This window comes from Muntiacus reevesi, chromosome 3, assembly GCF_963930625.1.
Source record: "Muntiacus reevesi chromosome 3, mMunRee1.1, whole genome shotgun sequence".
Lineage (NCBI taxonomy): Eukaryota > Metazoa > Chordata > Mammalia > Artiodactyla > Cervidae > Muntiacus > Muntiacus reevesi.
In genome coordinates this window covers 91,586,508-91,603,188 of record NC_089251.1, presented here as the reverse complement: position 1 = coordinate 91,603,188, position 16,681 = coordinate 91,586,508, and the positions used below count along the sequence as shown (strand labels likewise).

At 50.6% G+C, this 16,681-nt stretch overlaps 3 protein-coding genes across 3 annotated transcripts; 1 reads left to right on the top strand and 2 right to left on the bottom strand.

The window, feature by feature from the left end:
* Positions 1-926: 926 nt before the first annotated feature.
* MOGS (mannosyl-oligosaccharide glucosidase) lies at positions 927-4,634 on the top strand. The gene is made up of 4 exons (XM_065929606.1): positions 927-1,409; positions 1,588-1,814; positions 2,265-2,461; positions 2,687-4,634. Exons 1-4 carry the CDS (start codon positions 1,070-1,072, stop codon positions 4,428-4,430), a joined length of 2,508 nt encoding a protein of 835 aa, XP_065785678.1. The 5' UTR covers positions 927-1,069; the 3' UTR covers positions 4,431-4,634.
* A 182-nt stretch (positions 4,635-4,816) lies between these two features.
* On the bottom strand, positions 4,817-7,593 carry WBP1 (WW domain binding protein 1). Its single transcript, XM_065929605.1, has 4 exons — positions 6,997-7,593; positions 5,944-6,046; positions 5,648-5,824; positions 4,817-5,478 (listed from the first exon to the last, which is right to left on the bottom strand). Exons 1-4 carry the CDS (start codon positions 7,063-7,065, stop codon positions 5,018-5,020), a joined length of 810 nt encoding a protein of 269 aa, XP_065785677.1. The 5' UTR covers positions 7,066-7,593; the 3' UTR covers positions 4,817-5,017.
* A 142-nt stretch (positions 7,594-7,735) lies between these two features.
* On the bottom strand, positions 7,736-10,491 carry INO80B (INO80 complex subunit B). The gene is made up of 5 exons (XM_065929604.1): positions 10,379-10,491; positions 9,966-10,158; positions 9,635-9,753; positions 9,294-9,463; positions 7,736-8,352 (listed from the first exon to the last, which is right to left on the bottom strand). Exons 1-5 carry the CDS (start codon positions 10,485-10,487, stop codon positions 7,822-7,824), a joined length of 1,122 nt encoding a protein of 373 aa, XP_065785676.1. The 5' UTR covers positions 10,488-10,491; the 3' UTR covers positions 7,736-7,821.
* Positions 10,492-16,681: the final 6,190 nt, after the last annotated feature.

The following is a 16,681-nucleotide window of genomic DNA, read 5'->3' as shown; positions in this document are numbered from 1 at the left end:
GGGACTCGGATTCAATCCTTGGTCTGGGAAGATCTCACATGCCCTAGCCAACTAAGCCCTTGCATCACAACTACTACTGAGCCTGCACTTTAGAGCCCCAGCTGCACAATAAGAGAAGCCAGAGCAGTGAGAACCCATGCATCACGATGAAGAGTAGCCCCTACTCACAACTAGAGAAAACCCGTGTGCAGCAAGGAAGACCCACTACAGCCAAAAAGAAAAAAAAAAATTTTTTTTTTAATGTAACCTTGACTCTACGTCAACATCAGGTGCAGATGCCACCTCTTTGCTACAGCCTTCCCTGACCTGGACATGAGCAATCTTTCCCCTAAGCACCTTTGCTTCTTGGGTTGTAGAAAAGGCTAAAAGAAAAAAAAAAAAAGTATACACAGCACCATTATGGTCCTTTTAGGGTTCATCTAAATTAAGAACCCTAGACCGGAGATGCCACAGCAAAAGTCAGAGGGAGGCTTAAAGACACTGCTGGGAAAGATGCTCTTGTATTCACTCCATTTCACTAGGAAAGAAGGCATAGATATGTGGACAATATGGTGCAGTCTGATTCAGATACACCTAGGTTCCAAGCTAGCCACGTAGCTCTGTGGCCAGGGCCAGCTTATTGAACTTTCTAGGTCACGGTTTTCAGCCCCAAGACTGGAGCGCTGTGGGGAGAAGCTAAAAGTAAAACAGGATGGGGTCTCAGGCTCTTAATATATAAAATTCACTAAAAGGGGAAAAAAGACAAATGTGAGGTTGGTTTTTCCTACTAGCCTGTGAACTCTGAGAAGGCCAAATAAACCCTGATCCAGTGGACACAGCTCAAAAGGCCCACCCCCGAGATCAACCCTACGCCACAAGGGCGACAGCCTTTCCGGGTCGTGGAGCTTAACCTGACGTGGCGGGGCGGGACTTCCGGGAGGAGGCGGAAGTCGAGCTGTAGGCACCGGCCGGCAGGGGCAGCTGACACATCGGTGGTCGCCCCAGGCGCCGCGCAAGCCTAGGAGGCAAAGCAGGCCCGGGCTCTGTTGCCATCTTCCCGGGTCCCCGCGACGACGATTTCTGTGCAAGGATGGCTCGGGGCGAGCGGCGGCGCCGCGGAGCGCCGGCAGACGGAGCGCGCATGGCAGAGAGGGCGGCTCGGGGAGGCCCCGCACGGCGGGATGGCCGGGGCGGCAGGGCTGGGGGCGCGGCTCTGGCGGTAGTGGTCCTGTCTCTGGCCCTGGGCCTGTCCGGTCGCTGGTTTCTGGCGTGGTACCGTGCGCGGCGGGCTGTCATGCTGCACTCCGCGCCGCCGGCGCTGCCTCCCAACTCTTCCAGCCCTACCGTGGCTCCGGACCTCTTCTGGGGCACCTACCGCCCTCACGTCTACTTCGGCATGAAGACCCGAAGCCCGCAGCCCCTCCTCACCGGTAACCTGGACCCGGGGCGGGCAGGCAGGCGGGCATTTAATCTGGGAACCCTAGCTTCGCGCCAGATCAAGGGTGGTGAGGAGTGGTTCAGGAGAGTTATGAGGAGGGATGACCCTGAAGTAATCGGCGACCCAGAGGGACAAGAGCTCTCTGACTTACGTGGCCATTCTACCCCCAGGACTGATGTGGGCGCAGCAAGGCACCACCCCAGGGACCCCTAAGCTCAGGCACACGTGTGAGCAGGGGGACGGCGTGGGTCCCTATGGCTGGGAGTTCCACGACGGTGTCTCCTTCGGGCGGCAACACATCCAGGATGGGGCCTTAAGGCTCACCACTGAGTTCGTCAAGAGGCCTGGGGGTCAGCACGGAGGGGACTGGAGCTGGAGAGTGACTGTAGAGCCTCAGGTCAGGGCCCTCAGGACACCCCTCCCCCAGTCCAGCCTTCCTCCACCCTTTCTTTGCCGCCTGCAAATGCAGGATAAAGTGGGGGTAAACAGAAGGGGCTCTGAGTTTGCTGCTTGCCTTAAACACTTGCCTGTATGACCATCTCTTTTTTCTGAGCCCTGGTTTTCTTGTCTGTAAGCTGTAAATAAAAATAGCACCTAATTCACAGAATTGTTAAGGATTAAAGGAAATACCAGTAATATGTAGAGTTCGCCCAGTACATGGCACAAAAGTACTATTATTTCCCAGAGCTGAGCATAGCTCTTTATCCCACTGGTGCTTCCTCTCAGTGACCCTTGACAGTGCTAGATGTATGTTGTTCTCCCTGGCCGTCCCCCTCCCTAAGGCTGCTTCTCAGGGGAAGGCCTGCTAACCTCACTCTGTGTTTTTCTCTCCGCATTGGCCACCCAGGCCTCAGGGACCTCTGCCCGCCCTCTGGTGTCCCTGTTCTTCTATGTGGTAACAGACGGCAAAGAAGTCCTTGTGCCAGAGGTTGGGGCTAAGGGGCAGTTGAAGTTCATCAGTGGGCACACCAGTGAGCTTGGTGACTTCCGCTTTACACTTCTGGCACCAACCAGTCCAGGAGATACCACCCCCAAGTATGGCAGGTAACTGGGGAAGAGCGTATGGGATGGTGGGAGGGGTGGTATGGATGCTGACTTAGTCTGATTTCCTTCTCCTCAACCCTACCCTCCTTTCACCTTCTCACTAGGCCCCGTGTTCCCTGCATTGCCAAGACTCTCCCATCCTGACTCCTCATCACCTCGTTTCTCTTTATAATCCTCACCGCTTCCTCCTGCATAATATTTCCTGTTTCTCTTCTTCCTTTCAAGCTACAATGTCTTCTGGTCCTCCAACCCAGGACTTCCCTTGCTGACAGAGATGGTGAAGAGTCGCCTAAATCACTGGTTTCAGCACCGGCCCCCCGGGGCTTCCCCTGAACGCTACCTCGGCTTGCCAGGATCTCTGAAGTGGGACGACAGAGGCCCGAGTGGGCAAGGACAGGGACAAGGGCAGTTTTTGATACAACAGGTGACACTGAAAGTCCCCTTTTCTGTGGAGTTGGTGTTTGAATCAGGCAGTGCCCGGACAGGAGGCAGCCAAGCCCCAGAGCAGCTGGCAGGCAGCCTGCTGACCCACACCCTGGAAAGCCATGCCAAAGCCTTTAGAGAGCGCTTTGAAAAGACCTTCCGGCTAAAGGAGAAGGGCCTGAGCCCTGAGGAGCAGGCTTTGGGTCAGGCTGCCCTCAGTGGCCTTCTTGGTGGGATTGGCTACTTCTATGGACAGGGTCTGGTGTTGCCAGACATGGAAGTTGAGGGGTCTGAGCAGAAGGTGGACCCAGTCCTCTTTCCATCTGTCCCTCTTTTCACAGCAGTGCCCTCTCGGTCGTTCTTCCCAAGAGGCTTCCTTTGGGATGAGGGCTTTCACCAGCTGGTGATCCAACGGTGGGATCCCCGGCTCACCCGGGAAGCCATAGGCCACTGGCTGGGGCTGCTTAATGCCGACGGCTGGATTGGGCGGGAGCAGGTGCTGGGGGATGAGGCCCGAGCCCGGGTGCCCTCAGAGTTCCTGGTGCAAAGGACAGCACATGCCAACCCTCCAACTCTGCTTTTGCCTGTAGCCCACATGCTAGACGGTGGTGACCCTGCCGACTTGGCCTTCCTCCGCAGGGCCTTCCCTCGCCTGCGTGCCTGGTTCTCCTGGCTTCATCACAGCCAGGCAGGGCCAGTGCCACTATCTTACCGCTGGCGCGGCCGGGACCCAGCCTTACCAACCCTACTAAACCCCAAGACGCTGCCTTCAGGCCTGGATGACTACCCCCGGGCTTCACACCCTTCGGCCAGTGAGCGGCACCTGGATCTGTGGTGCTGGGTGGCCCTAGGTTCCCGTGTGCTGATGCGGCTAGCTGAGCAGTTGGGAGAGGCTGAGGCGGCTGCAGAGTTGGGCCCACTGGCTGCCTCCCTGGAAGCAGAGGAGAGCCTGGATGAGCTGCATTGGGCCCCAGAGCTAGGAGTCTTCGCAGACTTTGGGAACCATACAAAAGCAGTGCAGCTGAAGCCTCGGCCCCCTCAGGGGCTGATGCGGGTGGTGGGCCGGCCCCACCCTCACTTACAGTTTGTGGATGCCTTGGGCTATGTCAGTCTTTTCCCCTTTCTGCTGCGGCTGCTGGATCCCAATTCACCTCGCCTTGGACCCATGCTGGATGTTCTAGCTGATCGGCGTCAACTCTGGAGCCCCTTTGGTTTGCGCTCTCTTGCAGCGTCCAGCCCCTTTTACAGCCAGCGCAATTCAGAGCATGATCCTCCCTACTGGCGAGGGGCTGTGTGGCTCAATGTCAACTACCTGGCACTGGGGGCTCTGCACTACTACGGGCATCTGGAGGGTCCCCACCAGGCCCGTGCTGCCAGGCTCCACAGAGAGCTCCGTGCCAATCTGGTGGACAATGTGAGACGGCAGTACCAGGCCACAGGCTTCCTGTGGGAGCAGTACAGCGACCAGGATGGGCGAGGCATGGGCTGCCGCCCTTTCCAGGGCTGGACCAGCCTTGTCCTACTGGCCATGGCTGAAGACTACTGAAGGGGGAGCGTGGGAGGAGAAGCCAGCCCGCTTATTCCATTCTGGATTAGAGGGACAAGTCTCTCACTTCTGCCCCTAGCTGTCAGATACCAGTGCTTCAAACCCTCCTCAGCTCATCTCAGGTGTCTCCTAACTGACATCCCACATAGCCCTGGGGTGAATGTGAATTCAGAGTCTATTTTTCTAAATAAAAGGGAAAACCATGCCAGACTCCATTGCTTTTGCCAGCTTTGCCTCACCAAGAGGTCTTAACTCAGTCCAGGCCTTAGGGCTGCTCTCCTTCAGAGAAGGTGGAAAAAGTGGCCACTGACTGTCCCTGCCAAACCTAGTCAGGTCAAGTGCAATGCAGTCAGCCGAGCACTAGTCCACCCAAATCCACAAGCAGCTGCTTCACATCTCTTTAATGAGATCAAAGGCTCCTGGGTATGTCTTGGGGGATAGAGCTCGCACAGTCCCCCAAACACTGCCCTTCTCAGGACTCCAGTCTTTTCAGATTCTAGAAGGGCAGGGAGAGGCCGAGAACCCAGGGAGTTGGGAACAGGGCTTTCTGGTGGGCAGGTAACCCACCCCACACCTCCCAAAATTGCTTATGGGATGTCCCCTTCACTGGAAGCCAGCCCTGCAGGAGAAACTTGGGGTGCTGGATTTAGGGGCCGTGCACAAGGGGACTGGTCCTCCACCTCTCGTAGGGTGGCACTAACCTTAGCCTCCTTGACTGGCTCACCCTCGCTGGAGTCAGGACAAGGGCAGAGCTCAATACCTGAGTCACCAGTCAGGCGGCGATAGCGGCAGGAGGGGGGTGTGGGGGCAGGGCTCACTCCTGCCCCAAGCTCACCCTCCTGATGAGGAGGGGCACTCTGGTGGGAGGAAACATCTTCCACATTTGTTCCCTCATGGTGGGCAGGACAGCTGGAAGCGGAGGAGCAGCAGGTGCATTGACTGGAAGTCGTCGAGGGGCAGCCTGTGGCTGCAGTGTAAGGAGGCGGCGGTGTGCCTGGGCGGTGAACCACATCCTCATAGGCTGGGGGTTTGAAGGCGCTGAGGAGGCCTGCAGGAAAGAATGGTATGGTTGATAGGAGGCAACCAGGGGTGGGGTGGTGGTGTCTTTCCTATGAGGGAAAAGTGTGCTTTGAAATCTCTGAAAAGGGAGTGTGGAATGAAGCAAACCTCCTGGTTTGGGAGGGACCACTGCGAGGCCAGAGCCTCAAGTCACTCACGAAGGTCAAGCAGTGAGCCAGCAGAGACAGGGCCAGCCCCATGGCATGCCCCATGGTAGGCCAACAAGTTGATCTCACGCTGCCGCTGCTGCTGCTGCAGCCGGAGTTTAGCTCGTCGATGGCGGAAGGCGCAACAGCAGCTAAAGAGAATGAGGACAGTCCAGAGCAGCCAGAACCCTGCAGGAGGCGAGGAGGAAGAGACTTAGATACCTCCTATGCAGAGAAGGGTCCTTGAAGGCTGCAGTCCAAAGGCGGGTGGGCAGAAGAACAAAAGAGGAGCCCCCGTGAAGACTCACACCAGAGCTCATAGTAGTACGTGCAGCAGCCAGTCTCCCCGCAGCAGTGACCACTCTCACAGAGGTAGGGCTGGTTGTTCACTCCTGGGCACAGCTCTCGAAGCTGGGAGCAAGGAAGCACTTAAAACCAAGGGAGATTACAGCCCAAGGCACTGTCCACCCCCACCCCCTGCACACACATACACAAGCCCCTCCTGTGTGCCAAGTTAGCTCAGAAATCTATGGGGAGAGGGAAAGGTGATACTGAGAGTGTTCAAATATCTGAAGGGCTGCTAGCATGGAAGATTTGGAATAGCAAGAATCAGCCTAGAGACTAAGATGCAAGGTGTGGGCATACAAAAAGGCAGATTTCAGCTCTGCATATAGGAGACTTCTCTCACGTTCAAGCCTGGCTCCCAAGGGTGTTTAATGTTAAGGGAGTGTTTTGGCAGAAGTCAGAAGACTGGGCTATCTCAAAGTCTCAGATAATGGGTAAGCGGTTTAGGTAATTTACAAAGCTGTCTTCATTATCATTCCCTGTGGTCTGCCAATCCCCACTCCGAAGCTGGATCTTTCCACCCCTGGGTCTTAGGCTTCCTAGGGTCGAGGAGGAGCAATATGAGACCCAGAGCAGGGTTCCCAACCAGATGGGATTGCTGTGGATGATAAAGGATGGCATCTACGGCATGATTCTGGGTTCCATCTCTTCTCCAAATTGCTCCCTCAAGAAAAGACGCTGCCAGACTCTGTTGTGACAATAGGCACATAGAAAAACATCACAAGTAATTGTTGCAAGACAGAAGGAACCTCCCTGGGGCCTCACTATGCCTCTGGTCACTGGAGAGTCACTGCAAGCTTCCACTGCAGCTAAGGGATGGAATCTATGAAGCTGCAGGCAAAAGTCAACAGCACCTACATTACAAAGTTTACACAGAGTAGAAGGGCCATATCTAGGAATTTCACAGTACCTTTGGCTCCGAGAGTTCCTCCGCCACCCGCCAAAAGGTGGGGGCAAGGAATGGGGAAGGAGAAATAAATGGCTGTCGTGATAGGCTTTTGGAGCTGTTGGGATACCTGCTGTTGCCGCACCCGAAGTGCCCCCCAGGCCTCCTCGCTGCCGTTCCCGCCGGTAGCCCGAGCCATGCCTCCACCTACAGCTCCCTGAAGACCACAGTCTCCTCTACCGCCAGCTGCCCCGCCCCTGCCACCTCTGCCTCCACCGCCATGGTCCCTGCCCGGCCCATCTTCGCTGCCGCCACCATCACTCTGCGACCGGACCTTCCATCCAGCGAGAGCTCTGCCAACTAGCACCCAGGTTGTTCCGTCCCACCAATCCGCATCACCCTCGGACAGATGGGCCAATAGGAAAGATCACAGGCTTCTCCCTGTGACCAATCTACAGCAGCACGTCCGCCACTCTCCCAGACAACAGGAGCTTGCACAGACAAAGAGTGGGGAAGGTTTGACCCACGGCTATGACTGACAGCGACAACAGCCAATACGGACAACAGAACAGGGCTTGCGTTATCAACCAATGAACGGCCGCCCGGGACAGCAAAGTTCCCGCTGACTGGTTTGAGCCCTATTTTCTGGATGACGCCAAATGCTTGACCACGCCAGGTAATCCCAGTAGGAGCGGCGGAGTCCCGAGAGTCTACTGGAGTCTGGGTGGGCGCGGACCGGCTACCATTCTCGAGCCTGGTGGACGTTTCCCGGCGCCAATGCAAGCAGCGGGCGGGGGCAAGGGGGCAATCTGTGTGTATGGGGAATTGGCTTACCCATACTCCATCCCCCCAATTCTGTACAAGTCAAGGCACAGGATGAAATTTAATAAAATGGGGAGGACACTGAAAACAAGGGGCAGAGGAGAAGGCTCAGAGTCCAGGTTGGATAAGGGCCTTAAGTAGCCAGAAGTGGGGACCCGGGGCCCTCAGGCCCACCTAGCCGCATCTGCAAATTGATGCGGTAGCACTGAAGGCTGCAGAGTGCCTGGCCCGTGCGCGAGCAGGCATAGCGGCGCGGATGGGGACAGCCGGGGACAGAGCATCGAGGAGGCGGGCCAGATGGGGATGGCCTCTGAGACACAGGCGTGGGGGCAGGGACGCCAGGCGGGAAGGAAAGGGTGGAACCCTGTGCCCCGCTGCTGTAGCGCACCATGGGGGCTGGGGCCACGGCCCGCCCTCCCCGCCGCTCGCCCCTTGAGGCCCCTCGGCCTCCCCGCCCACTGGGCGCCGCAGTCTTGGTGAGGCGCTCAATAGTCTGGTTCTTGTGCTCCTCGGCCCGCCGAGCTGCCTGCAGCCGCCTCTTCCGTGCCCGCTCCTCACGCTTCAGCAGCATTTCTTCGGTGAGAGCGGGGGCCGGGCAGCCCCCAGCCACAGGAAGTGACAGCATCGGGGAAGGCTGACTTCGAGCCTTCTGCAGCAGAGCTCGCTAGGGAGATATGGAGATGGGAGCAAATAGAGAAGTGAGTTCCGCCAGAACGAGGGAGGGGGAAGTGGGGACATGGAAAGCAGGGTTTTGAGGAGCAGGCCTTGAGAAAAGAGTCCAATGAGCACAGTCTCCAGGAGCCTTTCATACTGCCTCCTCTCAGGTCTCCAGACTTTCAGCTTTAGATCCTTGACCCTCAAGGACAAATGCTTTAGTAATGTTACCTTCCTGCCCTGAGTCCCAAAACTCTGTACTAGTTCACTGGAGGCCTTTTTGTTGTTTTCAATCTTTGAATCCCAATGAATAGCATCAACTGGATAATTGCTCAAGTCAAAAAGTCAGGGTTATCCTTGATTTCTTCCTTCCCCCAACAAGTGTCTGTTTCCTAAATATATCCAGAATCCGTCTGGTTTCTCCAACTCATTTCACCTTGGTTCAAGCCACCACCATCTCTTACCTGACTACTTCAATAGCTTCCTATCTGGTCTTGTTTCTATCGTTTACCACCACTAAGAAGCCAAAGTAATCTACTGAAATATAAACCAAACATATCACTTCTCTGCATACCAGCTTTTTGTCATAGTCACATTTATTCTTCTCCTTGACCGTGATTAGGCATGTTCTGCTCTCAGGGTCTTTGCCCCTGCTGGTCTCTCTGTCTGGAAAGCCTCTCCGGTATTGGAAACATTATATTTTTAGACAGGTCTTTCCAGACTACCCTATCTAATGTTGTTTGTTTTCTACTTTCTATTTCATCACCCTATTTTTGTCATAAACATTCCAGTTTTTCAAAATTGTTTACTACACAATACTAGCTCCATGAGGACAGAAACCTTGTCTGTCTTTTCTCCACTGCTGATATCCCTGCTACTTTGCAAAGTTCTCCAGACAGGGAAAGTTCTCAGTATCAGTTTGGCAAACGAATAAAGAACGAACCTACTTACCTGTCGGGCAGTGAGCAGCCGTTCATTGATCTCCTTCTTGAGATCTCCATTATCGTCCAGCTCCCCCTTCTCCAAGGCATCCAGCCACCTCTGTTCTTCCTCTTCCTCCTGCCCTCCTAACCCCCCGGACAGGTCCCGCAGTGGGGAGGGGGACAGATTACTGTCTTCATCTGGAAAGTAAAAGTTGGAGAGCTAAAAGTAGAATTGTTCAGATTGGGAACCTTAATTTGTCCAAGTTAATACTGGGACACGCAAAATTCTCACCTTCCTCAGAACGAACCCTCTTCCCTTAACCAGGTATAATGAGAAACCCAGTTTCCCCACCTCTAGATCCTTCTCACCCAGCCAGGCACGGTACTGCTCAAGGGGGACTCCTTCCACAGGTTCCTCTTCATTGTCCACAACCATAAGGGGAGAGGGTGAGCGAGGCCCTTCAGGGATCACAGTGAAGGTAGGAACACTGCAGAGAAGCAACCACTCTGTAAGCTGAGCAACTGTCTCCTGCTCAGTACATCGTCTTCCCTACGCCCTCTTGGGTTCTAGCTACATTAACCTGGGCCCTGAAGTCACAGCATCCATTCTCTGTCTTCTGAAAACTGCAGCCAGTTTCTCGTTCTGTCTCTGCCTGCTTCTAAAGTCCCTCAAGTAAAACTTTGGCTCTCTTGGCCTTACCTCTTGGTGCCCAAGACCTGCCCGCCCAACTTGATTTTGAGTTTGAGCTGGGGCTTGGCAGGAGACTGCTGCGTTGGCCCAGCCTCCTCTTCCTGGTAGTGTTTTTTCTTGTGTTTCTTCTTGTGTTTCTTGTGCTTTTTCTTGTGCACTCCGTGGCCGTGACCACCCGCTAGACTCAACTCCAGGGCTTCCCCTGCAGAAAGAGAGCCTGTCAAAGATGTATGGGAGCGGGGCAAGAAAAGCCCAGTACCCCGAAGGGTCCTATAGTCCCCCCAGTATTCTGGTATTACCATAACAACGGCCCCGCCTTTTTGCTTCCCACCTGTGGCGAAGTACCCGAGGGAAGCTCAAAGGATCAAGAAAGAGACTGCTTTTATGTGAAGGCCTAACTTGCCTTATGGGTCCACGCTTACCAGGCTCAGGGGCCTCCATAGCCCCAGAGGTGCTCCCGCGCCGCCACAGCTTACTCATGAGGCCCTGCAAGGAAAGGGGGCTGTAAATAGTCGAAACACATTCAGACATACCTTTTCCGCCCCGCGGAAGAACTTATCCCAGCAAATAACCGGGTACTTCCGGTGCATAGGAACCATGTTTGTGCGGGGCACGCTTTGCGACTAAAATCCTCCGGGAGAAACAACGGTCCTTCCAACAATAGTTCCGGACTCTTTGAGGCCGGGAGGATTTTCCGGTCTCTCCGCAGCCCCACAATCGATATACGAACTCAGCAACGGAGATTCAATTATTATTACACGCAAGCGTTTTGAACGTATCTATATGTTCCGGGACCAAATTCGGGGCTAGGCTATGATAATACAAAGATAAATATGAATACTCCTCTCTGCCTTTGAGGAGCTTACAGTTTGGTGAAGGAGAACTTAACAAACTATTTCAGCAAAAGGAGGGCTTAACAGCACAAGTGCCCTACAAGGAGGGCAGATGGTATTTAAGCCTCAATTCTTTATCAGTAGGGACGTGAATAGATGAATTATGGTACAAGCTTAAGAGTTAATCGGTGATTGATAAAGATAGACGTGGGATTTAGATCCTAGTGGGTAATAGTATTGGAAACAATCTAAAGAAAAACCAAAATAATTTGGTACAGGGATTTGATACACCATGGTGGGAAGCTGTGGTGCTATTAAAAGAAATGGGTCCCCAGAAGGTTACCCAAGAAATTGGTGACAGCAGTTCCAATGGATGGTTGGGAGAACAAGGGTGAAGGGAGACTTATTCTTCATAATATACCCTTTTGTGCCTTTTGAACTTTGTATAAAACGTTTGTAAGATAACCCATGTCTCAGTGGTAAAGAATTCACCAGCCAGTGCAGGAGATGTAGGAGACTTGGGTTCCATCCCTGAGTTGGGAAGATCCCCTGGAGGAGGACATGGCAACCCACTTCAGTATTCTTGCCTGGAAAATTCCACCGATAGAGGAACCTGATGGGCTGGAGTCCATGAGGTTGCAAAGAGTCAGACTGGACTGAGCACATTTTATGAGACTGACGCGCTACTCACTGCTGTACCGAGGTACCTGTGATTCCATTTTTAAAAGGCATAATATGCTACTGCATTCGTAGAAAAAACTAAGGAATGTATACTAAACAGTTAATGGTGATTATCTTTGAACCTTGGACTTGGGGGACTTGCACTATCTAGATCTGTAGTGAGTTTTCTTTCCTTTTTTTCTTCTTTTAAAATAGTCCTTAGTATTTTGTGTAATGAATTTTCTTACAGCCAATATATATCACATTTATAATTAGAAAAAAGCACTATACATGTGGTGTATACATGTAGTGTATACATGGGATACATGTCTGAACAGAGTAGTGAACAAAGTAAGGGAAGAACTGACTCAAGAAACATTTCATTAATGAAATTTAAAGGACCTAATGAACAACTGTATGTGAGAATTCAGGAAGAAATCAGTATAGTGATTAAGATTAAGAGAATGAACTTTGGAGTCAGACAAGCCTATTATCAAATTCTAGTTTATTGGCTATGTAAAGGCAGAGGAATCAGAGATCAAATTGCCAACATCCGCTGGATCATCAAAAAAGCAAGAGAGTTCAAAAAAAAAATCTATTTCTGCTTTGTTGACTATGCCAAAGCCTTTGACCGTGTGGATCACAATGAACTGTGGAAAGCTCTGAAAGAGTTGGGAATACCAGACCACCTGACCTGCCTCTTGAGAAACCTGTATGCAGGTCAGGAAGAAACAGTTAGAACTGGACATGGAACAACAGACTGGTTCCAAATAGGAAAAGGAGAATGTCAAGGCTGTATATTGTCACCCTGCTTATTTAATTTCTATGCAGAGTACATCATGAGAAACGCTGGGCTGGAAGAAGCACAAGCTGGAATCAAGTTTGAAATATCAATAACCTCAGATATGCAGATGACACCACCCTTATGGCAGAAAGTGAAGAAGAACTAAAGAGCTTCTTAATGAAAGTGAAAGAGGAGAGTGAAAAAGTTGGTTTAAGGCTCAACATTCAGAAAACTAAGATCATGGCATCTGGTCCTGTTAGGGAAAGCATGCTGATTGAAACCGCCCACCCTGGCCAGGCACCATAGTAACTATTTGCATGAGTTGTTTTATGACAGGAGATCCTAATAAGGAATGCGGAACTAATAAGCCACCACCAACCGGAAGAGTTCGGGAAAGGTCAAAAGAAGACACTGCGTGTCTGTCCACGTCCCAGAATCCCTCTCGCTAGCATCCATCTTGGCTGAGCAATGCGTGTGCGCCACCAGGAAAGACTCTGAATTAGAATGATTGGCCAAAGACCACCTAGAAACTAATCCCATCACTGTAAAACTGTGAGCCATGCGGCAGAACAGTTCTCCTGGGTTCCCTTACCCTCCTGCTCTCCACCTGGGTGCCCTTCCCAATAAAATCTCTTGCTTTGTCAGCACATGTGTCTCCTCAGACAATTCGCTTCTGAGTGTTAGACAAGAGCCCAGTTTTGGGCCCTGGATGGGGTCCCTGTTCCTACAACAGTCCCATCACTTCATGGCAAATAGATGGGGAAACAGTGACTGACTTTATTTTTCTGGGCTCCAAAATCACTGTGGATGGTAATTGCAGCCATGAAATTAAAAGACACTTGCTCCTTGGAAGGAAAGTTATGACCAACCTAGGCAGCATGTTAAAAAGCAGAGACATTACTTTGCCAACAAGGGTCCATCTAGTCAAGGCTATGGTTTTTCCAGTAGTCATGTATGGATGTGAGAGTTGGACTATAAGGAAAGCTGAGTGCAGAAGAATTGATGCTTTTGAATTGTGGCGTTGGAGAAGACTCTTGAGAGTCCCTTGAACTGCAGGGAGATCCAACCAGTCCATCCTAAAGGAGATCAGTCCTGGGTATTCATTGGAGGGACTGGTGTTGAAGCTGAAACTCCAATACTTTGGCTACCTGATGACTCATTTGAAAAGACCCTGATGCTGGGAAAGATTGAGGGCAGGAAGAGAAGGGGATGACGGAGTATGAGATGGTTGGATGGCATCACTGACACAATGGACATGGGTTTGGGTGGACTCTGGGAGATGGTGATGGACAGGGAGGGCTGGCAAGCTGCGGTTCATGGGGTCGCAAAGAGTCGGACACGACTGAGCGACTGAACTGAACTGAACTGAACTGAACCTTGGGTTCACAGTTATTTAAGCTCTCTGAACCTCATATTCCAGCTTTGTAAAATGGAATGAAGTAGGATCTAGTTCATAGTGATCTTGATGAGGTAGCAGTGAGTGGTGGCATGAAGTACGATCTTAATTTCCTGCCCAGGAACTGAACTTAGGTAGCCTGGATGAGAACCAGGAATCCTAGCCACCGGACCAGCAAGGGCCAGAGGCTAAAAGCTATTTTTCCCTGGGTCTTTGTCCCCAGTGAAAAATGCATTTATCATAGAGGCAGAAACTGTAAATGCAGGTACAAAGTTTATTATTAGAGACATAGTACAATAACAAGTGAGAGAGCAAACAGAGAAACCATGTGTTTAGATGAACTAGAAGCAAAACAGAGAGAAAGGATGTGGGCATCCTCCCTAGAGAGGAGGAGCTCAGTAAAGAGGTTAAGTCATTTATATAGGTCAGTTCTGCTGGGCCTTTGTCTTCCTTCAGCCAATTATCTGGTTTCTTTTTCCACACCTGAGCTACCCTGGGACCCTCTCCTGGGTGCTCACGCACCCCTCAGCCAAGATGGATCTTGAAGTGAAGGCTTCTGAGAGGAGCAAGGCTCATTATGACCTGGAGTTATACCTTGACTTTTGACCCACAAGGAGCCTCTCTGCCTATGGGTAGTGTCTCCCTTGTCCCCAAAAGGGGGTGGGGGGGTGGGGAGCAGAGATCCCTTAATCCTTGACTCAAACAGGATTTTGCCCCCTCTTTGTCCTTGCCATGGACTATTACCTTGATTATTGCCATGACTATTACCTTAAGATGTTTATAAGAGAAAAACACTGGCTATTTACCCTGTTTCTGTTGTTACTTCTATTTCAGAGGGCAAACAGGAGGTTGATTATAAATGCTTAACTGGAGCCCACCTATCTCTTATCTCAGAAAATGCTAACACTTTTAAGTATCCAGCCTGAGGCCCACTTATTTGTGCCCCATGAAATGCAAATAGGAGGTCAATTGTAAATGTCTACCCTGAAGTCCATCTATTTCCTAAGTCCAAAGAATTCTTTCAAGGAATAAAACAAATTGAGAATGCAAAGTATGTAGGGTAGTATCTTGCACATAGTAGATGTTCAATAAGCATACAACCACAATAATAAATGACTTCTACATTTCTAGCCCAAGTATTAGAAGGAAATAATATTTTAAATACAGAAGAGAACATAAGAAGAGAAGTAAGTAAAAAGAAAAATATTTAGTGTCGCCCAAGGTGAATTTAAAGTGCATGTGGAAAGTCAAAACTATAATGAGGTACCACCTCACACCTGTCAGAATGACCATCATCAAAAAATCTACAAACAATAATTGCTGGAGAGGGTGTGGAGAAAAGGGAGCCCTCCTACACTGCTGGTAGGAATGTAAACTGGTGCAACCACTATGGAGAACAGTATGGAAGTTACTTGAAAACCTAAACTAGAGCTACTATATATGACTCAGCAATTCCACTCCTAGGCATATGTCCAGAGAAAACCAGAATTCTAATGGATGCATGCTCCCTGACGTTCACTGCAGCACTATTTACAATAGCTAGGACTTGGAAGCAAACTAAATATCCACCGACAAAGGAATGGAGAAGGAAGATGTGGTACATATATACAATGGAATATTATTCAAGATATAAAAAGGAGCAAAATAGTGCCATTTGCAGAGATGTGGATGGACCTGAAGAGTCAAATAATTCAAAAAGAGAAAAACAAATATCGAGTAATGTTTCTTATATGTGTGTGTGGGGGGGAGGTACAGATGAACTACTTGCAAAGCAGAAATACTCACGGGTGTAGAGAACAAACTTACAGTTACCAAGCGGAGGAGGAGGAGGAATTGGGAGACTGGGACTGACATATACACACTACTATGTAGAAAATAGATAACTAATGAGAACCTACTGGACAGCACAGGGAGCACTACTCAATGCTCTGTGGTGACCGAAATGGGGAGGAAAGCTAAAAAAGAGTGGATATGTGTGAAGGTGTAACTGATTCACTTTGCTGCACAGCAGAAACCAACACAACATGGCAAAGCAACTCTACTCTTAACAAAAATTAATAAAAATATAGAACAAAGGGCAGGTGGGAATGCCCACACAGAGATGGAATACTGGGAAGAGAAGCCAATGCAGAAGCTCTGAGCTGGGGTGTCATCAGCACTGGAAATGCTGATGGAGTTCCTCCTCAAGAGATGGGAATGAGCAAGCAAATGAAGGGGAAAGGACCAAGAACAAACCCAAGTGGGCATCAGTCTGGAACAGACTGGCAGAGGGGGAAGGTAGGGTTGAGAAGAGGTCAAAGGGGCAATAAAGGCACCCAAGAACAGAGATTATCAGCAGACAAAGACTATGCTGAGCTGTGTGCAGTTTTGCAGAGCCTAGGTTGAGCTCCAAGAAGAGGATGCATTGTAGCAGCGTGTGAAGACAATAGTCCTGTATCACCAGGAGTTAAAGTGCAGTTAGTATTTGTCAAACATGTTAGAGTTTATAACCTGCTTTCATGTTCCTTCCCTCCCTTGAGCCCATGACAGCTCTGTCAGGGAGATGCTGTTTTTCCCTCATGAGGAAACTGAGGCTTAGAAGGGTTAAATGATGTGGCCAGAGTCACATAGTTAAGGAGCGGCAGAACCAGCATCAAACAGAGACTTCCTGACACTCGGCCCAGTGGTGTTTCCTCAACATCCTGATGTCCAGCAGGGAGGAAGTGGTGACAGTAAGTGACTGTGAGCTTCATTATTTTGTTTTGTTTTTAGTTTTGCTTTGTTTAGTGTCAGAGAGATTTGAGCAGGTTTGTAGGCTGAAAGGAAGAACTTTGTCCTTCTGAAAAAGTTCTTAGCTTTAATTTTTTAGGTGTTTTTTGGGGAAATAATTTCAAAACTTACAGAAAAGTTGCAAGAAGACTACAAAGAACTCCCTTAACTTCTTAAATCAGATTCTACCATCATTAACATTTACCATTTCTTCCCCTTCCTCTCTATTATCACTACTCCTTTTCTGATCATTTTGAGAGCAAGTTGCAGACACGGTGCTATTTCATCTCTAAATATTTCATTG